A 22,900-nucleotide genomic window follows, 5' to 3' on the forward strand; every position below is an offset into this window, starting at 1 on the left:
CGAGTTCCAGCGAGTGCACATTCCCTGCTTATCTGTGCAGTGATTTGCCAGAGTTTGTGTGTTCATCTCCCTGGTCGCTTCAACATTTGTGGAGAAATCTCCTTTCACAAAAGAGCATTGCACGCGGCACGTCTTTTTAAAGATGCCTCGCCCGTGTATTTCTGGTTGCGGTCTTGTGTGTCTGGGTGTTGAACACGCTAAGGCAGCGTTTGTGGATGAGTCATGTTCCCATTGCGGGAACATGCCCATCGCACGGTTGCGGTCGAGACTCAATGACCTTCGTGGTAGAGTCCCCTCACCCGCACCCCGATCTACGAGCTCCACGAGAGCTGGTACTTCGGCTGGCGGCCAGGGTGACCTGAGGGTTACGGTGTGGAACAAAGCGCCGACTATTCCACGCTCCACACCGTCCTCTAGCGCCGTGCCACCCGCGAGTGTTTCAAATGAGCCTGCAGTACAGTCCTCTGACTTGCCGCATGTCTCATTTGGCGCTCCAGAGGAGGACCGTATGTCGATCGCTGCATCACAAGGTGGGCAGGAGTCCTTGGGAAGTGACGATTCGGCTGTGCTGCCACCCTCGGGTGTCCCAGCATTGCCCGAGTCTGATCCCGAGCTGACGGCCATGCTTTCCCGGGCAGCCGCGGCCATTGGCCTTGAGTGGTCCCCGCCACCTGGTCCAGTGCGCTCGCGGCTGGATGATTGGTTTTTGGGAGCGGCCGCTGACCCTCGTCGCCGCCCAACCCCAATACCTTTCTTCCCGGACGTGCATGAGGAGGTCACGAGGTCCTGGAAGGCACCATTGTCTTCCCGTGATCGCTCGGCGACCTCCTCCGCCTTTCCTCCTCTCGATCAGGGGGCTGCTAAAGGGTACACTGGGGTTGCCCAGGTTGAATGCTCTGTTGCGATGCAGCTGTGTCCTCAGAGTGCTTCTTCCCGTGGTGACCCAAAGCACCCCTCCAAGGCCTGTAGGTTCTCCTCCACCCTTGTGGCGAAGGCCTACAGAGCTGCGGGGCAGGCAGCCTCCTCACTGCATGCCATGGCGACACTGCAGGTCTACCAGGCCCAGTTGTTACGTGACATGCATGAGGGGAGGACTGACCCAGCACTCTTCGATGAGTTGCGTGCCGCCACCGACCTCGCTCTCCGGGCGACGAAGGTGACCGCACGCTCGCTGGGTCAGGTGATGTCCACATGTGTGGTCCAGGAACGACACCTGTGGCTTAACCTGGCTGATATGCGGGAGGCCGAGCGGACCCGGTTCCTCGACACCCCCATATCCCAGGCTGGCCTCTTCGGCGGTGCAGTCGAGGACTTTGCCCAGCAGTTCTCGACTGCCCAGAAGCAGACTGAGGCTTTAAAACATGTCCTGCCCCGGCGGCCCGCTGCTCCGGCAGCGCAGTCGTCGGCACAGGTGCCTCAGCCTGCTCGCCGCCGAGGGCGCCCTCCTACGGCTCCCGCCCCTCCCGATCGGCCCCAGCAGTCCGCTGCTTCCGGGTCGCGTTGTGGAGGAAGCCGCAGGAAGGCGCCACAGCCCTCTCCCGCCCCGCGCCCCGCTAAACGCCAGGCCAAGCGGCGCTCCTGAGACGGGCTGCTCAGAGATGGCACTGAGTTCTTTTCAGGAGACGGTAGCAGGGCCGCTCCTTCCCCCGGTGGAGGGCCGGGGGAGAATCCTTGGTTATCCCATTCCCGCTGCTCGTCCCACGACGGGCAGCACCCTAAAATGGTTAAAGAATTGAACTCACACCCCCATCTCTGAGCACACAGAGTTCTCGGATGACAGTGCGCGCCGCTCACGAGCCCCGCCACTCTCATCCCCCTCTGTCGCCAGACCCCTGCCAGAGCACGCCCCCGTGGGACGCTGGTCCTCCCCTGGCCTCCTCTGGCAGGACGCGGCTAATGACCGTGCCCCCGCACCAGGCCGCTATGCCACCCATGCCTGGGCCGGTCATTCCGCCTCGCTGCACCACCGACGGTACGTCTGTGGTCCGTATGACCCCGCTGGTTCAGTTTCTGGGAGCCTGGTTAGAGCTTCCCGGTCTGTCCCGCTGGGTCGCGAGGACCATCAGGCTCGGCTACGCGATTCAGTTCGTGCGGTCTCCTCCCCGCTTCAGGGGAGTCCGCTTCACAATGGTCGGTGGCAATGCCCCTGTCATGAGAGCGGAGGTCGCCACCCTACTGGCGAAGGGTGCGATCGAGACTGTCCCTCCAGCCGAAATGAGGTCTGGCTTCTACAGCCCTTACTTCATTGTACCGAAGAAATCCGGTGGGTTACGACCTATCCTGGACCTGCGCGTCTTGAATCGCTCCCTTCACAGGCTGCCGTTCAAGATGCTCACGGCCAAACGCCTTTTCGAATGCGTACGGCCACAGGATTGGTTTGCAGCGATCGACCTGAAGGACGCCTACTTCCATGTCTCCATTCTTCCTCGACACAGACCGTTTCTTCGGTTTGCTTTCGAGGGGCAGGCATACCAGTACGCGGTTCTCCCTTTCGGGCTAGCCCTGTCTCCTCGCGTCTTCACGAAGGTCGTCGAGGCAGCCCTTGTTCCCCTACGAGAACACGGGGTTCGCATCCTGAACTATCTCGACGACTGGCTGATTCTAGCTCACTCTCGAGACCAGGTTTGCGAACACAGGGACCTTGTGCTCCGGCACCTAGCTCGTCTGGGCCTTCGGGTCAACTGGGAGAAGAGCAAACTCTGCCCAGTGCAGAGGATCTCTTTTCTCGGTATGGAAATCGACTCGGTCACCATGTGTGCGCAGCTTACGAGCGAGCGCGCGCAGTCACTGCTGACTTGTCTTCATCAGTTCGAGGGCAAGAGTGCGGTCCCACTGAAACTCTTTCAGAGGCTCCTGGGGCATATGGCATCCGCAGCCGCAGTAACGCCGCTCGGTTTGCTTCATATGAGACCGCTTCAGCTTTGGCTTCGCGATCGAGTCCCGAGGTGGGCATGGCAACACGGCACGCTCCGAGTCCCAGTGACTCCGACCTGCCGTCAGACCTTCCCCCCGTGGTCGAACCTCAATTTTCTACGGGCCGGAGTTCCCTTAGAACGAGCTTCCAGGCATGTTGTTGTATCAACAGATGCCTCCGCCACGGGCTGGGGTGCCATGTGCAATGGACATGCTGCTGCGGGCTCCTGGACAGGACCCCAGCGCCTTTGGCATGTCAATTGCCTCGAGTTGCTGGCCGTACGCCTTGCCCTGCACCGCTTTCGGGCGTTGCTCAAGGGTCAACACGTACTAGTAGCTTTCCTGTAGCTCAGTGGTAAGAGCATTGCGTTAACACCGCAAGGTTGTGGGTTCGATCCCAGGGGATTGCACATACCTATGTATAAATGTATAGGATAATGCAATGTAAGTCGCTTTGGATAAAAGCGTCTGCCAAATGCATAAATGTAAATGTAAATGTAAATGTAGTCCGATCAGACAATACCGCCACAGTAGCGTACATCAACCGTCAGGGTGGTCAACGCTCCCGCCGTATGTCGCAACTCGCCCGCCACCTCCTCATATGGAGTCAGAAGCATCTGAGGTCGCTTCGAGCCATTTATATCCCGGGACACCTGAACCAGGCGGCCGACGAGCTGTCTCGAGTTCGGCCTCTCGCTGGAGAATGGCGACTCCATCCCCAGTCGGTCCAGCTGATTTGGGATCAGTTCGGGGACGCTCAGGTAGATCTGTTTGCCTCCCACGACTCGTCCCACTGCGACCTGTTCTATTCCCTGTCCGAGGGCATGCTCGGCACGGATGCACTGGCGCACAGCTGGCCGCGGGGCCTCCGCAAGTATGCGTTTCCCCCAGTGAGCCTTCTTGCGCAGACCTTGCGCAAGATCAGGGAGGACGAGGAGCAGGTAATTTTGGTTGCCCCGTATTGGCACAACCGCACCTGGTTCCCAGAACTAGTACTCCTCGCGACAGCACCTGGCCTATTCCCCTGAGGAAGGACCTGCTTTCTCAGGGACGGGGCACCTTATGGCACCCTCGTCCCGATCTATGGAACCTCCACGTGTGGCACCTGGACGGGACGAGGTAGGTTTGAGTACCCTACCACCAGCGGTGGTGGCTACCATCACTTCCGCTAGAGCATCGTCCACGAGACATGTCTATGCGTTGAAGTGGAACCTCTTCGTCAACTGGTGTTCTTCTAGGAATCTTGAACCCACGAAATGCCCCATCAGTGTCGTGCTTTCCTTCCTGCAAGAAGGGTTGGAGCGAAGGCTGTCTCCCTCCACCCTGAAAGTGTATGTTGCCGCCATTGCCGCACATCACGACGCAGTTGATGGTAAGTCCGTAGGAAAGCACGACCTGATCGTCAGGTTCCTGAGGGGAGCCAGGAGATTGAATCCTCCTCGTCCTCCCCTCGTACCCTCTTGGGACCTCTCAGTGGTTTTAACTGCCCTGCAGAGTGCTCCCTTTGAGCCTCTGCAATCAGTGGAGCTTAATTTCCTGTCATTGAAGACATCGCTCCTGGTTGCATTTGCCACCATCAAGAGGGTAGGGGACCTGCAGGCATTTTCGGTTGACGAAGCGTGCCTGGAATTCGGACCGGCTAACTCTCACGTGATCCTGAGACCCCGGCCTGGATATGTGCCCAAGGTTCCCACCACTCCCTTTCGAGACCAGGTGGTGAACCTGCAAGCGCTGCCCTTGGAGGAGGCAGACCCAGCCTTGGCACTGCTCTGTCCAGTACGCGCCCTTCGTGCTTACGTTGACAGAACGCAGTGTTTCAGGACCTCAGACCAGCTCTTTGTCTGTTATGGTGGGAAGCTGAAGGGAAAGGCTCTCTCCAAGCAAAGGTTGTCTCACTGGATAGTGGACGCCATTGCTTTGGCTTACCAGCAGCAGGGTCGACCGTGCCCCCTTGGTGTGACGGCCCACTCCACTCGGAGTGTGGCATCCTCTTGGGCTCTAGCGCATGGCGCCTCGCTAACAGACATCTGCAGAGCTGCAGGCTGGGCGACACCCAACACATTCGTGAGATTCTACAATCTCCGAGTGGAGCCAGTTTCTTCTCATGTACTCGCTTCAACTAGCCGGTACTAGATTCTGCTCAGGTGTCTTCGCTTGCTCGCCATTCCTCTCCACGGACGGGATACGTGCGATATTCTCCTCAGGTGAGCCTAATAAGCCCTGAGTCTCCTCCAGCACTGACGACGTCAACGCCAGAGTTATGCCACTGGCAGCTTTCGCGCTTGGCTAGGTGCCTCCATGTGCATGGTTCCCCCTCTGGGCGACCCCCACATGTGTATTCCACTGTAAGCCTCTCTGAGCATGTGTCTTTCCCTTGGCAAGCCACCTTGCCACCCCTGGGGTTGAAATATTCCACCTGCGGCTGGACACCCCAGTGTTACTCCGTATGCAGCCCTTCGGGGTCATATGTGTATTCTAAGCCCCCCCCCCTTCGGGTTGGGCATGATTGCATATTTCCACTGAGATATGCTTCCCAGTGTACCTTGGTATCCATGTGTTAAGTAGGAGTCCTTCGTCCGTGCCAGTCTCACGACAGGGAGCTCAGACTTACGCAGGGCACTGGAAGACAGTCGAGAGGTGGCATGATTACACTGGGAACCCCATTCGTTGTCATCCGACGTAACTCGGAGTGACAACGAAAGGGAATGTCTCGGTTACGTATGTAACCCTCGTTCCCTGAGTAGGGAACGGAGACGTTACGTCTCCCTGCCACTTCCGCTGTACCGCTGGAACGCCTGAGTTCAGTCTCGGCTCCTCAGCGAAGACATATCTGCATGTTGCTCGCGCACTTCCTTATATACCCCCTGCGTGGGGCGGAGATACGCTATGCAAATTCCGCAGACCCATGGCATTTCATTGCCATTGGCTCGTTTTATATACTCGAAGATGATAGGCTTTCTAAGCGAAACCCCATTCGTCGTCATCCGACGTAACGTCTCCGTTCCCTACTCAGGGAACGAGGGTTACATACGTAACCGAGACGTTTTCCATAGTGTAAGCTCCTTACGCAATACGAGACCTCTCGAAAGGGAACTGTACATTTTAGATAAAGTTAACTGTTGGATTTTTAGTCAACTATTTTGGTATGTTTAACTCAAACAATCAAGTAAATGATATTCAGAGATTTTATTAAGTTAATAAAGTTAAATGTTACTGTGATATTTACTAAGCAACAGAATTGTTTTATAGGGCATATAAGGGCGCCTCCATTTCCATATGTGGATTGAGTGATCTGAACCACTATTTCCACAATTTTTATACAATTTATGAAGTAGACATCCTATTCAGAAGTAGTATTGGCAGTTTTATATGAATTCAACCTCAGAAACAGATATGTGCGTTATAGCTCGCTGACACATCACAAATAGTGAATCTATTTTTTTTTTCTTTATATTAAAACATTTTTAGACCTTTTAAATAAATACAAATAAAAAATAAAATAAAAAAACATTGAATGGATGCTATCTTTTGAACTCTTGGCATGAAAACAAACTGAGGTTTCTACCAATCTTTCATGATTTTTCATGTTCATATTTCAAAATAAAGGTCACTGTGAACATATTCTTGTTGCAAATTGATAAATTATGCCTCCTCTGTAATTTATTTAGGAAATCAGTCACCCAAGAGATTGAGATTGTAAGCTTTCAAGCTTTGAGATTGTTTTGTCAAGATTAGTTCAGGTTTAGTATAGGATATTACTGTTTTAAATATGCAATGGGAATGGGCCGGTGACACAGTGTTTTAAGCATTGTAATTTTTTTCTACCATTGTTTCAGTTTTTTGTCATAATTATTGCCTTTAAGTGTGAAAGCACCATCAGGTTCTTGAGAGGGGGTTAAATCCTCCTAGGTCATGCCTGGGATCTCTCTGAACAGTTGAGCTTAAAATCCTGTCTGTTAAGACAGAAGTGGCTCCTGACTGCATTCACTTCCACTTGCATTTTCGGTCAACGATTCATGCCTTGAATTCGGGCCAGCTTCATCACATGTGATCCTGAGAATCTGTCCTGAATATATGCCCAAAGTTCCCACCACTCCCAATGTAACCAAGACATTTTTAGTTGGTTATTAAACCCGGTATCCACAATAATTCATTTAAATGTGCTGTTTTCTGTGAGCCATCTCATTCTGTATTAGACCGGCATCATGAAACATCCACTCATTGTTGTAACTTATATACCTTGATAATGAGTGTGTGCTGCTGTTATGCTCATTAGAGATGCTCTTTAAGTTCTGCGTGCTACAGGAACGCAACACAAGATCACACACACTTCTGATTACCTGCTCACACACACACACACCGTCATACACTCTCGTCGATGCATTGATGATCAAGCTCCTCTTCATACTCACAGCATTATTAAGGGATAGAGCAGGGAGTCTTTTTTAAATTAATAGTTAGTATTTGAACAGCTGGTATCCACGTGTTCTTACTTCTCACTCAATTCTGCTAAAAGAGGAGCTGCACTGATGGGTTGCCAGTTTAATTGTCTCAGTCAAACAAAGAAAAAAATGTGGAGCAGTTTGAGAAACAACATCACAATGACTCCATCTGCTGGTAAACGCCCAGTACTGTGACTTTAGCAGTCATTCTGCAACTGGTGAACAGTGTTATTATCGTTTAAATTATTAAAAAGATTTAAATATAAATATAAACCACCCAGACTATAGACACCCAAACAGTATTGCAAATGTTCCATGTAGTGTCAACTAATACTAATACAATAATTACGCAATTGGTAAGAAATCCGGATATGTGATTTCTGTTCTGTATTCCCTTAAAAACAAACAAGAGACAAAAGTTGTTTTTATTTTTTATTTTTGTATAAAAAAAATTAAAAAAAAAATGATGCTTCTTCACCCAGAAGGCAGATATCAGGAGTGTAATGCAGAGCTCACCATAGTATAAGCACTATTATTTACCTCGTGCAAACATCATCATCATGGTTTTGACATTACTTACTCAAAACTGATGCTAATTCAGTGCTTTGATAAAGCTGTTATTAATCAGAGCATTGGGATTTAACCCCGTAAATGAGGCAGGAGCTGCTGAGTCTGATCTCCTCTGTCCAGATGAACGAGCCGTGAACGAAACACAGTCTGGACTGAAGATGGTGAGGTGTTTAATAGGAAGCGTGGTCATTTCCTCATGGTGAGCATGGCATTGACGTCCCACAGGAGGTTCCTCATCTGGTTACAGAAGTATAATTCCTGGAGCTCATGGATTTAATCCACAGCTGGTTCACCCATGGTTATATGCGCGTTTAAAACCAAAACAAAGGAAAAGTGTGATGTATTGCAGTGCACTAGTGTGTTCAGAGATGGTAATGAATAGGGGCTTTCGCACAGGGTAGTTCTAGGAACTCAGATATAGGAACTGGCCATCAGGATGGTTCCCCGAGAACTAATGGTTCTGTAACCAGGAACTTTTAGCCTCCGTCCAGAGGAGAGATACTGTCTAGAATTCCCTATTCAGAGGATGTAGTCTATCTTTTTTGATAGCCATAGCTAGCCGCTGTAGTTGTTTAGCATACAGGGATGTGGGGTGCAGCTGGGGCTCCCCAGTCAGCTTACTTGACCATTTTACAATTTGGTTTAGGCGATTCTTGTGCTTGACTGAGACACAACCAAACCATGCCACTAGGGAGAAAGATATGATGGTTTCAATAAAAGCATGATAGAATAATGTCATCATAGTCTTGTCTATATTGAAATGGTACAATTTTCTCAAACAGTATAGACACTGTTGTCCTTTTTTACAGACAGCCTCACAATTCTCCTGGAAATTTAATTTAGAGTCAATAATTGTCCCTAGGTATCTATAGGATTGTACTTGATCCACTAGTTGACCATTTATAGTTATAGCCTCATATCCTGGAGTTTTTCCAAAATCAATGTACATATCCTTTGTTTTGGATATGTTCAATTGAAGGTGCGACTCCTCCCACCATTGGACAAAGTCTTCAATTATTGGACCGTGGCCTCTATCATTTTTATGGAGCAGACTCACTATAACGGAGTCGTCCGCATATTTAATAATGGTCCTATTTACATATTTGCTCTGACACACACGTTTGTATATAGAATGAACAGAAGGGGTGAAAGTACACACTCCTGTGGTGAAACTGTAGAAGAGCAAAGCTGACCAGACAGAGCTCCATTCACCTTTACTCTCTGTGTCCTGTTTGCATATTTGTAGGCACGTTCAGGTCACTTACGGCGGCTCCCATAGAGTTGCAACATTCCTGCAACAATAGACTGTAGGCCCTTAAAGCCTTGATATCTTCAGCTTTAACCATCGGCCATAAAAGCACCTTATCCATGTAGGCAGAGGCTACTTTGAATGGATCGCCAAAATGCTCCTGAAGTAGTGACTTTGCCTTAGAGTATCCATGGGACGGAGGCAGATGTTGACAGCTTCGGATCAAATCCCTGGGCTGACCTCTCGTATACTGTTCGAGGTAATACAAACAGTCCTTCTGACTTTGTTTTCTCCCTTCAATGTTGTGTTCAAATCCTCTAATGAAAGTTTGATACTGCAGTGGATCTCCGTCAAAAACTTGTAGGTCTCGCTTAGGTAAGAGAAAAAGTGACTGTTGTCCAACCAATAAAGATGTAATTTGATTTTGCCTTTCCAAAACTGTTAGAAAACGCTGATCAGGATTATTCACTGTTACAGGTGTAGCTTCATACTGAAGGTGAGTTACTGGTGGATGAAAGGCACCTTCTGGCAGAGTGGGCATACCAACCCCAGTCACAGCAGCGGGCAGAGTAAGCAAAGTGGACAGACCGGCCCGGGTCACAGCAGCAGGCAGCTCAATTTTGTTGTGTGTCTTGGGCCTCACAGCAGCATAACCTGAAAGCAAAGCCTCACCTCCAGCCTCTGCAGTGTTGAACTCAGGCACAAATGTTGCAGCGTCATGGCTTAACTGTGTTCTTTTCCCTCTTTTCAAATAAGAGTTCATCCCATTTGATTTCACAGAAACGTGAGACACATGAGATCCTTCTGAAGCCTTGAACACACTCACTTTAGCCATAGATGCTGCCAGCTTCATGTCCAGGACCAGCTCCTCCTACTTTCTCCTCAACAGTTCCTGCTGTTCCTCCAGGGCATGCTTCTGACTCAGCAGCCTTTGACGAGCCATAAGAGCAGCTGTCTCAGCCTCAGCCCTTAATCTGGCTGATGATGTAGTGGACATAGATTTACTCACACATTAGAAACACTATCACTTGGACTAATGTCATCTTCTACTGCATTTTCCATCATTTTAAATATACTTACCTCATCATTGGAAACAGTAGATCCTAAACATGGGGCAACAACGCCCTCTGCTGGTTTATCTGGCGCCTCCAGCAGCCATTTATTATTCTCCTCCACAAAGGCAGTTTTATGTTCTTCAGCACTGTCAAACCAAGCATTTTGTTTTTCTTGTTCTTCAGGTGGGAGCATAGGAACCACAACACCATGAGGATGACTTGCTTCTTTAAACAAGCTCGATATATTTTCAAGATATGACCATATTTTTTCAGCATTATCAGCCCTTTGCATTAGGTCTTTAATTTCTTTTATTGCACCTTTAGTCTTTCTTATTTTTGCTTGAAATTCTTCTTGGAGCTTTTCCCATTTATATTCAAAAGCCCTGGGTGTAAGTGTTATTTGTCTTTTCTCATTTGACCTGGTACCATTCAACTCCATTTTTCGTTTACAAAATAATCCAATAATCACAAAAAAATATCTGCTAATGACACTAAACACAGCGCCCTTTTATGACTTGTGTTTCCACTTGGACAAGGTACAATGCGTTGTCTTTGATTTCCCCTAACTTCCACCGAGGCTAGGCTAAACTCAACCCTAGTCTTCTGTGCATACTAGCGGTGGGTATTTATGTACCTCAATACCGATAGTCTCGAACCAGACTGACCGTCTTAGAACCAGAACTAAGGCGGCATGCACTCCCAAGCGCAATGCTTCACCTGCTTGACGCACGAACCAAAATACTACAAAAACACTACAAAGCAAACGAAGAGCTGTTCAGAACTTCTGAAGCTCTGTGTGCGGTCCACATAAATAGGCAGTGCATGAACAGGACACAGCAACGCAAGGTCTGGGTCTCTGGGTCTGCCTCCTCCATGGGTGGCGCTTGCAAGTTCACCACCTGGTCTAGGAAGGGGGTTGTGAGAACTTTGGGCACATATCCGGGTCAGGGTCTCAGGATTTTGTGAGAGTCAGCCGGTCCAAATTCCAGGCATGTTTCGCTGACTGAAAATGACTACAGGATCCACACATGTGAGCGCAGTCAGGAGTGCCGTCTTGAGAGACCCGGTCTTAAATTTAGAGAGATTTCTGGGTTAGTTAGTTTTTTGTTTTGTTTATTTTGGCCATGCTCTCCCCTAAAGCTATTGTTGCTATTTTCATTATTATTTTTTTTATATTTCTAGTTTGGTTATTGTTGCCTTTGTGCCTTTTTTACCTATTATAACAAAAAATTAAAAGTTAATATTGGTGGAATTGGTGGTTGTGTTGTTGATTCTGGGACAGAAGGTTGGAAATCTTCGTTCTCTCCATGGTTTTCTTTTTCTTTTTCTTTTTTGTAAAATGTAATTCTTTACTTTGTTACCAGCTCCTCAGCCCTAGATGGGTAGCTATGTAACACTATACCTCCTCCTCGTTGTAAATATCCAAATAAGCCTCTCTTTTTTGATCCAGAAACATACAATACAACATGCAATGCTGTAGTAATTTATTGATGTAGAAAGCAGAGAGATAAACAAAGATTTTTTTGGATCAAACTGGGGTTAAGAATCAGGTGCATTTTAAAAACCATTTCAAACTTTAATGTGCACTGAAACTTATATTTTATCTTAAGGATAGGTGAAAACGAATGAAAACAATGAAAAAAATGCAATATTAGTATTGCTCATAAAAAACATAGTTTGGTATTTTGCTTGTAGGATCAGTGGACTGTGGCGTAACATCCTCTCATTCCACTTAATCTGGCAATGAAATCAGAAAACCATTATTAAGGCAACATACACATAATAGAAATAGTACAAATGTCTACACATCATGTCTCTCTCCTTTTATTGCTCACCTGAAAACACCTCAACCTCACACAGAAGGAGATATTCATTGCGCCCAGGTATAATAATGTTGACATATCGCCCCTTAATAGGCTTGAACTCAAATGTTTTTGTCTCTCCAAGTGGGATGGACACAACAGTTGCAGCCCTGTGAAGACACAGAGAAATAGAGAGAGGTGTATCAAAACGGCATGAAGCATATTAAATATACTTCTGTCAAAGACAAGTTTGTATTAAAAGGATTTATTCAAAGTAATGTTATCTTATTTACTAATTTTCAAACCATTTGTGAAAGTATTAAGAGAGAGACAATACTTACAGCTCATTATTGTTGCCATTATTTTCCAGGCTGTTGCCGATACGGATCTGAGCTCCATTTATCCTCACTGCACAACAATCTGCAAGATTAGTGATGCTAACCCTGGTTACCTTGTAGTTTTCCCCTAAGTCAACTCTCCACCAGGGGTCCCTGTCCGCATTAGTATGACTGCATGACCCATGACTGTACAGTGAATTGCTGTTGCCATCGACAGCATTTTGAGCTCCTGATCCACCGTATGTGGAAGACTGGACAGCTGTGGCTCCAAGAGCAAGATTCCCTGTTTAACATAAAATATTAATCAATAACTTTTTTTTCTTTTTACTTAATATATTCTCAATATACTGGGCAAAATTATGCTAAGCAGTGGTGGACAGTAACGAAGTAAATGTAATTCGTTACTGTACTTAAGTAGCTTTTTTGCGTATCTGTACTTTACTGAAGTATTTAAATTTGGGAAGACTTTTACTTTAACTCCACTACATTTCAAAGTCAAAAATCTTACTTTTTACTCTACTACATTTTCAAAATCAGTCGTTCCTTTTTATTTATGAGTGGATAAAAACTTAACTGGTCAAATGAGCCACCAATCACAGTAGCCTACAGCGTGCGCGCTTTGTTTTGAACTTGAAATCACGAGAGCGATTGAAAAGCATACAGAGCCGTCTACTCTCTAATCGCTCTTTTATTTTAATGTCATTCACCGATTGGTCTGTGCAGTGTGCCGTTTCAAGTCGAACAAGCCTACTGTGATCTCGCCGCCGCGCGGTCACGCGATTCGTGTAGCTCTCAATAGTTCCAAACAATTTGTGTTGCCAATAATTTTAAGCGGGGCAGAGAGCAGCAGCTATTATTGCAGCAATTATCGGTAAATACTGACGCATAATGAACATTGCTTATTACGTTGACACTAAAATTACTTGCATATAATAGCATATAATTCTTTTCTGAGGAGTAGCAGAAACACTGCATTAATACATTTTGGTGTTTAATTTTGTAGGGAAATTGGCTGCTCCCATAATGTAGTGTGTATATATATATTCAATGGCATTGTGCAGGTTTATGTGAATGTATCATAACATTAGGATGTTTATAATTATGACCATAGACGCTCGTGAAAAATATGTACAGTAAATACTGTAAATGTATTATACCTTATGGGATCAGTCCCCTTATGTCATTTTATTAATAGATTGATGTGCCAAGAGTGACATTAGAGTCTTCACGTAGACTGAGTTAAGCAAGAGTCTTGTGACAAAAATTATAATAGGACATTATAGCCATAAAAAAATCATAGTACTTGGATACTTAAGTACATTTGAAGGCAAATACTTTTGTACTTTTACTCAAGTGAATGTTTAAAGGCAGCACTTCTACTTTTACTTGAGTAATATTTTACCTTGAGTATCTTTACTTTAACTCAAGTACATGGTATGTGTACTTCGTCCACCACTGATGCTAAGCTATGTAATCCAAATTATTATTACACGGCTCACTGGAATAGTTTATTCTGATTGTTCAGTCGCGACATTCCGAGGTCTGATATCTCCAGATAATGACGTCATCAACAGTAACGCTGGATAACACACACTCATCCGGGTTTCTGGAGCCGGCCTTTCTTTTAGGTTTCTTGTATCAATACGGTGAACCCGCTCTCTCTCGTTTCATATAGTTCATATAGTTAAAGATTTTGATTGTATTCAAATACCAAGATCGCATTGAAGTATTTTTAGTATTAAGAGTACTGTAGTGTTCTTGTACAGTGTAATGGATTCTAAGCCAATAAACAGGCACGAATTTAAAAAGGTTTCCTCACAAATCATTATGTCCATGTAATAATTTATTAGGTGTACATGACTGTACATTATGTCTTAAATGTTTTTTCTTGCAAGGAATATTTTTCTTCTTCACTGAAGCTTTAAGAGAGAGACAATACTTAGAAGGCAGAGGTCTCTCTGTGCTCAATTGAGAACTAGTACCTTACCTCTGGCAGTGGAAGTGGGTCGATTTAAAGGTACACCTGAACATTTACGTTTGTGTGAATTCTGTGATCTCCAGGTTGTGGAAGATGAATTTCACTTTGTTTTTTATTGTCCTTTATATTGTGACTTAAGGAACTCTCTTTTTGAATCAATTCAGTTAAAAAATCCTGATATATTTTGGAAATATGAAGGGGACATTTTGTGCTGGCTGTTTGAAAATGATGTTTTTGCTTTGGCGAAATTTATAGAAAAGGCCTGGTATCTGCGGCAAAGTATTTTGTATCCCATATGACAAGCCATCTCTATTTGTATGTGTACTTATTTTTATTGGTTTAGTTATGTTATGTTGGGTTCTGTGTTACGTCACGTGGCTATCTGGAGATAATTGTTAAATGTGAATTATTACTGTAGTGTCTAATAAGCCCATGAGGGCTGGGCACCATGGTGTTTGACACTTAAATAAACAAATCAATCAATCAATCAAAAAAAAATCGCTGGTTTATTACCAGCGAGCTTGTATAAAATATTTCAACTCAAAGTAATATTTTGTCAAGTCAAGTCACCTTCATTTATATAGCGCTTTTAACAATATAAATACATAATACATATGTATTTTAAAACATAAAATAATTTAAACTAATTAATGCTTTAATTTAGCCATGTAATAATAAGCTGGAGTCCTGATCATCCTGTCGGGGTTTATTTTGCTATAACAACCGTCTTGATATTATCCCTTATTGGTTAACAAAAATCAAGAAGAATATTATACATGTGTTACCGACAACATTGAAAGTAATGAAGAACACTCACTTGGACCACAAATGTATGGTGGTGTGTCCGATACTGTTAAAATAATATATAAAATAATAACAGTTACACACACATTAATAAGTACATAAATTCTATCCCAGTCTTCTCTCTGTCCCTTACCTGCAAACACCTCGACTTCACACAGAGTGAGGATTTCATCATTCCCAGGTAAAAATATGTTGACATATCGGCCATTAATAGACTCAAATGAAAATGTTTCTGTGCCATTAGGAGGAGTGAGAAGAGTTGCAGCTCTGCAAATACATAAACAGTGTTAAAATGAAAACCAGAGGCTACGCAACACAATGCACATGTCTAACAAATTCAATTCAGCTGTATTGAAATCAAATGGTTTTGTATAGCACTGCTACAAGAAACAATGGTCTAAATTTACAAATATTAATCACAATCTGAATAAAATGTTGAAGTCCATCTCCATGGCTGTGGCTCACTGAGTGGTTGGTTTGTGGAGTTACAATTTTACCTCTGTTTTATTAAACCAGACTGAACATCATAAACATGGGAAGATGATAGAACGATTGAAACATTTCTTACAGCTCATTGTTGTTTCCGTTGTTGTCCAGCTTGTTACCAATACGAATCTGAGCTCCTCTAAGCCGCTCTTTGCAACAGTCTCCACGATTAGTGATGATAACTTTGCTTACACTGTAGACATTTCCCAGGTCAACTCTCCACCATGGATTAAACTCAGTTTTAGTGAAAGTGCATGAGTCCTTCTTGTAATCTGAGTCTCTGTTTCCATCTATTGCATGTTGAGCATCTCCCTGTGGGTGGCCTAAGGAGGACTGCACAGCCATGCCATTAAGAGCAAGATTCCCTGTTCAAGATGATAGGAAATCAACAAAAAAAAAAAAAAGATAAGAGAGGTTCAAAGCATTACAAATAAATATAAATAAATAAAACACATTTTTTATTACCATATTTCAGGGTATAATTTTAATAAATCAATCTGATCAAAATGTAATACACAATGGTTAGAGATTTTAAAATCAGGCATTTTTACTTGTATTATTCTAAACGTACCTTTGGAATCAGCGGCGCGCATCCCAGTAAAAAGTGTTAGAAACAAAACCACACGCATGTCCATCCTGATATAAGACATAACAACACATCTCATATCAGCATATGAAGGAATCATTTTCAATTTCTCCTCCTCATTTAAACAAAGAAACATATATATTGGTATTGTAATGATAAAATGGTATATGCTCAGAGAGGATGGCACGGCAGCCAAACTGCAAAATATGAATAGCCTATACCTTACACACCATACTAATATTTGTTTGAAATACTTCACATATTCTTTATTGTAAATAATTGTAATTAATTATAATTAATATAAAGAAAGTGATATTATCGGCTGTTTTTTGTATTATCTACTGTTCCTCTTCTGTTTGTTTGTTTGAATGTTTATTTGTTTGTTTTTCTATGGTGGTGTAATTCTGGTGGGTGGTGGTGGTGTAATTCTGGTGGGTGGTGGTGGTGTAATTCTGGTGGTGGTGGTGGTGGTGGTGGTGTAATTCTGGTTGGTGGTGTAATTGTGGTGTAATTCTGGTTGGTTGGTTGGTTGGTTGGTGGGTGGGTTGGTGGGTTGGTGGGTTGGTTGGTGGGTTGGTGGGTTGGTTGGTGGGTTGGTGGGTTGGTTGGTGGGTTGGTGGGTGGGTGGGTGGGTGGGTGGGTGGTGGTGGTGGTGGCGCAATGGATAAGACACATGCCTCTGGTGTGAGAGACCCGGGTTCGAATCCACTGTGAGACACCAATGTGTCCTTGAGCAAGACACTTAACCCCTAGTTGCTCCAGAGGCGTGCGACCTCTGACATATATAGCAATTGTAAGTCGCTTTGGATAAAAGCGTCAGCTAAATGTAAATTCTATTCTGTATTTAAATATAATTAAAATGTTTTGGCAATAGGCTACTATATTCCACATATCAGGCCAATAAAGCAACAACTCTATCAGTGGACAAGCTGAACAGAATATCTGACACACTCGGTCTCTCTTAGTGTATTTATTAGTTGCCGTATCAACACTATATAGAGAAAAAATTGCAATTGCAAAAGTGAATTTCTTACTTAGCCTATGTTAATTTTTCATCTCTGATTTTTGTGTTTATTTAAAATTAGACAAATCTGATATTATTTTAATCTTATATCTGTTAATTAACAGTTGAGATAGTTCATTAATGCTGATTTAACAGCAGAAACACTCGTCATGTTTAAACCCCAGTTGCTCAGGCGGGGCATGTTGTCACACTGCGTTACAATGAGCCTCTATTAGAACTATGATATTCTATTCTACATTTTTATATAATAGGCTCCATAAATGGAATTAATAATATTTTTATAAACAATTAATATATTTATTATTTATCCAATATATTATTCATATGAGGAATATTATGACCAATCATACGAATAATAATATATTCAATTTCACATTTATATCATACAAACACGTCAAAAAGAGACATACATCAAATTAAAGCTTTCTTAAGAGTATCACTGTGTTATTTCACTGATCTAACACATTACAGTAACATAATTATCAAAAGAATCACGAAGATGGAAATGACTCCTACGTCACACTCCAGCTCTGATCACTGCTAGCCTCAAACGCTACTCCAGCTCTGATCACTGCTAGCCTCAAACGCTACTCCAGCTCTTTCTTCAGGTTTTTTGCTTCAGAACGAGACCCTTTTCACTGGTCTGTGTCTACGTCTCAGATGCGCAGATCAAAACATGCGATGGAGCCAAAAACCTTTGTTACCTGTAGTTGGTGATGAGCGATTTCGAAACACTGATTCTTCGGATTCTTCAAATCTTCGGTTTTGAATCAGTGGTTCAGAGCGTTTATAAAACTGCCAAAGTCACGTGATTTCAGTAATCTAGGCTTCGTTACATCATAACTGTTTCGAAATGTTTCAAATGTCCGTTTCTCAATACCAAACTAGTCCGGTCTTGACCTCTCTGCCTCTAATATAATACATACTAAATATAATATTAACACATAAAACACAATCTTGTCTCTCTTTGTTAAATGTCAGTTTTAATGATCAATAATAGCCATTATAAAAGTATAAGTAAAAAGTATCAGAAGCTATACAATAAGAAATAATAATTTGTTACATTTATATTGCCCTTTTCTGGGTACTCAAAGCGCTTATATGGAAGAGGGAATCTCCTCAACCACCACCAATGTGCAGCATCCACCTGGACACCAGAACACACACACACACACACACACACACACACACACACACACACACACACACACACACGCTTACTGGTGGAGAGGAGACAGTGAATGAAGCCAATTAGTTTATGGGGATGATTAGGAGGCCATAATGGATCAATCATATACATCTATTCATGGATAGATTCACTTTTATGATGGACAGATGCACTTTTATGATGGACAGATGCACTTTTATCATGGATAGATGCACTTTTATGATGGACAGATGTACTTTTATCATGGACAGATGCACTTTTATGATGGATAGATGCACTTATGATAAAGAGATGCACTTTTATGATGGATAGATGTACCTTACCTTTATCATGGATAGATGCACTTTTATGATGGACAGATGCATTTTTATCATGGACAGATGCACTTTTATGATGGATAGATGTACCTTACCTTTATCATGGATAGATGCACTTTTATGATGTACAGATGCACTTTTATCATGGATAGATGCACTTCTATGATGGATAGATGCACTTCTATGATGGATAGATGCACTTCTATGATGGACAGATGCACTTCTATGATGGACAGATGCACTTTTATGATGGATAGATGCACTTTTATCATGGATAGATGCACTTTTATGATGGATAGATGCACTTTTATGATGGATAGATGCACTTTTATCATGGATAGATGCACTTTTATGATGAATAGATGCACTTTTATGATAGATAGATGCACTTATGATAAATAGATGCACTTTTATGATGGATAGATGTACTTTTATGATGAATATATGCACTTTTATGATGGATAGATGTACCTTTATCATGGATAGATGCACTTTTATCATGGATAGATGCACTTTTATCATGGATAGATGCACTTTTATCATGGATAGATGCACTTTTATCATGGATAGATGCACTTTTATGATGGACAGATGCACTTTGATGGAAATTTATTTTAAACTATTAAAATAACTATTTTTTTATATATTCGTCTGAAAGAAGAATGTCATATACACCTAGTATGATTTGAGGCTGAGTAAATCATGAGCTAATTTTTATTTTTTGGTAAACTATCCCTTTAATTCATGAACATATCCTACATATACATTCAATGTAATGCATTAATGTGTTTGTTATTAGTCTGCAGCCGAAACTTATTATTATCATAAATAGATCTATAATTCATTTTCAATCTGTACAAAACCACTTTAACCTTTACATTTTTGAGCTGGCTGTTTCTACATTTAAAGTTTTTATACAGTATGTCGTCCTAGATGACACATTAATGTGTACTTCCATTTTAAATTCCCTGGGCGAAGAGCAACAACCAAAAACATTGTAACAAATGTAACAAACAAGCTTGAGATTAACGTGGATGATATGCTTGTAGACAGTATTTTAAAGAAACAAAACAAAGAAGAGAAAAGAAGAAAGAAGCCAAGAAAAGGAGAAGACAGAAGAAGGGAAGGTCCTCATCAGGAATCAACCATCTCCAAAGCAAGAGAGATTATGCGAATCATTAGACAACAAGAGTGATTGAATAAATGATTGTTGAGACTGAATAAAACAGTCAATTGGGGAAAAACATATTGAGGAAAGTTGTTGGAAATATAAAGTGGAAAAATTGACAGAGGGTGTTAAACTTCAGTTAAAGTTTGACAATGCCTGTTGAGTATGTTTCTGCTAAGTCATGAAGTAAGTGTGATGTTTAACTCAGATAGGTATGAATAGGAATAGGGCAACATCTTTTACATATATCCTGTTGCTTAAGAGAGATAAAGCTTGCAAAACTGCCGTTTTTGCAGGTCAGTCAAGGTGCATATTGAGCAAACAAGACACGTATAACTTCTGCTTTGCTATGATGTATTGAAGTGTGAAGGTAAAAACTGTTGCTGTAGCATTCCCGGCTGAACAGATGCAATTCACTCTCAGGAACTGATGTTTATAAAGGATTTCATTTCCAAAAACACTGTAAGAGCGGAATAAAAGCAAACAAACAAATAAACATTAGACATCTGACAGCAAATTGAATATAAATGTCCATAACAAATGTATAAACTAATGAATAGGCCTACACATTTGCAATCTAATTGGCTACACCATGTGACAATAAATCAAGTGTTTAGTATGCAGGCTAATGTAATAACCTTGCCTTACTGTACTGTAGTAAACCTGAATAATATGAATTACTTTTGGTACAGCTGATGATTTCAGTTTAGAGAGAATAACATAAAATATATAAAATGACCAAATAAAGACAGCAATTTACTGTAAACTATCTATCAGAAGTGCAAATCAAGAGAAACTAAGCAATAATACACTGTGTTTTTCAGGCAATTCGTAAAAAGGAATGTTTTGCAAAACTGCAATGGATATGTTTTGGGTTTTTTTTTGCATGGAGGTTCACAGGTAATTACGTAATTACGGGAATATTAGATTCCAAGCAACAGAGAAATGCCATAATCAAGACTTAGAAGCAGACATAAAGGAAAAGGCCTTTGACAAGCCATGCCAAATCTTACGGTCCAAATGGAAAACTCTAAAACAAAAATATCTTTCAGAGAAGAGAAATCGGTAACACTTTACAATACGGGTGCACTAATCTGCATTAATTCATGCTTAACTAATGCACAGATAATCATGTGTTAATGTATGACTCATGAAGAACTAAACCATTAATTAATGATTACTGCATCAGCAACTAATAAAGATTCTAAATGATTAATAGATTAAGTAATATATGAATTGTTATTAATTAAATGTGTCATAATGTATTTATTCCTTAATAACTTATTTTATTAACTAAAAGTGTAAATTAATGCGTTAATTACCACAGATGGTCAAAGCAATGTACTTCAACTTCCAGTTGTCTGCTTTAATTAATCATTAACTAATGATTTGCAAATGTATCATGTTATGACTTTACTTGTTGAGGCACATGACTATTTTTGGTCAAATAATTAGAATCTCTGTTTTTTTCTGAATTAAGTAGTAGGAAATTGATAGTCATCCAGTTTTTTATATCACCTATGCATTCCGTTAATTTTGTGAATTGGTAAGTTTCGTCAGGTCGTGAAGAAATATAGAGCTGAGTATCATCAGCATAACAGTGAAAGCTAATGCCATGCTTCCTAATGATATCTCCTAATGGTAGCATGTACAGAGTGTGTGTGTGTGTGTGTGTGTGTGTGTGTGTGTGTGTGTGTGTGTGTGTGTGTGTGTGTGTGTGTGGCATGTACAGAGTGAACAGCAGCGGTCCTAGTACTGAGCCTTGTGGTACGCCATACTGAACTTTTGATCGATAAGACATCTCTTCATTTACTGCTACAAACTGATAACGGTCAGATAAGTATGATTTACACCATGCTAGTGCAATTCCACTAATGCCAACATAGTTTTCTAGTCTATTTAAAAGAATGTTGTGGTCAATGGTGTCAAATGCAGCACTAAGATCGAGTAACACTAATAGACAGATAAAACCACGATCGGATGATAAGAGTAAATCATTTGTGTCTCTAATGAGAGCCGTCTCAGTACTATGGTACGGTCTAAATCCTGACTGGAAATCCTCGCTGATATCATTTCTTTCTAAAAATGAACACAGTTGTGAGGATACTGCCTTTTCTAGTATCTTTGACAGAAAAGGCAGATTCGAGATCGGCCTGTAATTGACTAATTCTGTAGGTCAAGTTGCGTTTTTTTAACAAGCGGTTTAATCATAGCCAGCTTAAATGTTTTTGGTGTGTATCCTAGAGACAAAGATGAATTAATGATATTAAGAAGAGGATCTATGACCTCTGGAAGCATCTCTTTCAGTAGCTTAGTCGGGATAGGGTCTAACATACACGTTGTCGATTTAGATGATTTAACGAGTTTAGAAAATTATTCGATTGCATCTATCCATCTATGATCTATTACACCTATATGGCTTGAGGGAAAAATTGGCAGAGGGTGTTAAACTTCAGTTGAAGTTTGACATCGCCTGTTGAGTACGTTTCTGCTAAGTCATGAAGTACGTGTGATGTGTAACTCAGATAGGTATGAATAGGAATAGGGCAACATCTTTTACATATATCCTGTTGCTTAAGAGAGATAAAGCTTGCAAAACTGCCGTTTTTGCATGTCAGTCAAGGTGCATATCGAGCAAACGAGACATGTATAACTCCAGCTTTGCTATGATGTATAAGTGTGAAGGTAAAAACTGTTGCTGTAGCATTCCCGGCTGAACAGATGCAATTCACTCTCAGGAACTGATGTTTATAAAGGATTTAATTTCCAAAAACACTGTAAGAGCGTAATAAAAGCAAACAAACAAATAAACATTAGACATCTGACAGCAAATTGTGTCCATAACAATAAACTAATGAATACACATTTGCAATCTAATTGGCTACACCATAAATACTGTGATAATAAATCAAATTTTTAGTATGCAGGCTAATATAATACACTGTGTTCTGCATGTGACAGTAACAATGAATCACACACACTCTCTACATAACATCATAA

General features: G+C 42.4%; 2 protein-coding genes and 1 long non-coding RNA gene across 5 annotated transcripts in view; all 3 read right to left on the reverse strand.

Annotated features, from left to right (window-relative positions):
• Positions 1-18,138, reverse strand: part of LOC311093303 (uncharacterized protein) — a 43,463-nt gene extending 25,325 nt beyond the window's left edge. For 2 of the 3 annotated variants that reach the window (XM_084130595.1, XM_084130594.1), the window contains exon 1: positions 17,952-18,135. The gene's annotated coding sequence lies outside the window, so the exon portion shown is untranslated. Of the gene's footprint in view, positions 1-17,951 lie in introns of all 3 variants that reach the window. The other variant, XM_084130600.1, reaches the window with a different exon arrangement.
• LOC311093327 overlaps positions 1-22,900 on the reverse strand; it is an 85,131-nt gene that overhangs the window by 25,325 nt on the left and 36,906 nt on the right. The gene's annotated exons all lie outside the window — the stretch shown is intronic.
• Positions 11,697-16,356, reverse strand: LOC311093304 (uncharacterized protein). The gene is made up of 7 exons (XM_084130602.1): positions 16,209-16,356; positions 15,720-16,002; positions 15,285-15,418; positions 15,165-15,197; positions 12,373-12,652; positions 12,065-12,201; positions 11,697-11,966 (listed from the first exon to the last, which is right to left on the reverse strand). The coding sequence occupies exons 1-7, from the start codon at positions 16,321-16,323 to the stop codon at positions 11,962-11,964; spliced, it is 987 nt and encodes a 328-aa protein (XP_083986728.1). The 5' UTR covers positions 16,324-16,356; the 3' UTR covers positions 11,697-11,961.

The sequence above is a fragment of the Abramis brama genome (assembly GCF_963993115.1).
Source record: "Abramis brama genome assembly, chromosome: 12".
NCBI classification, from domain to species: domain Eukaryota; kingdom Metazoa; phylum Chordata; class Actinopteri; order Cypriniformes; family Leuciscidae; genus Abramis; species Abramis brama.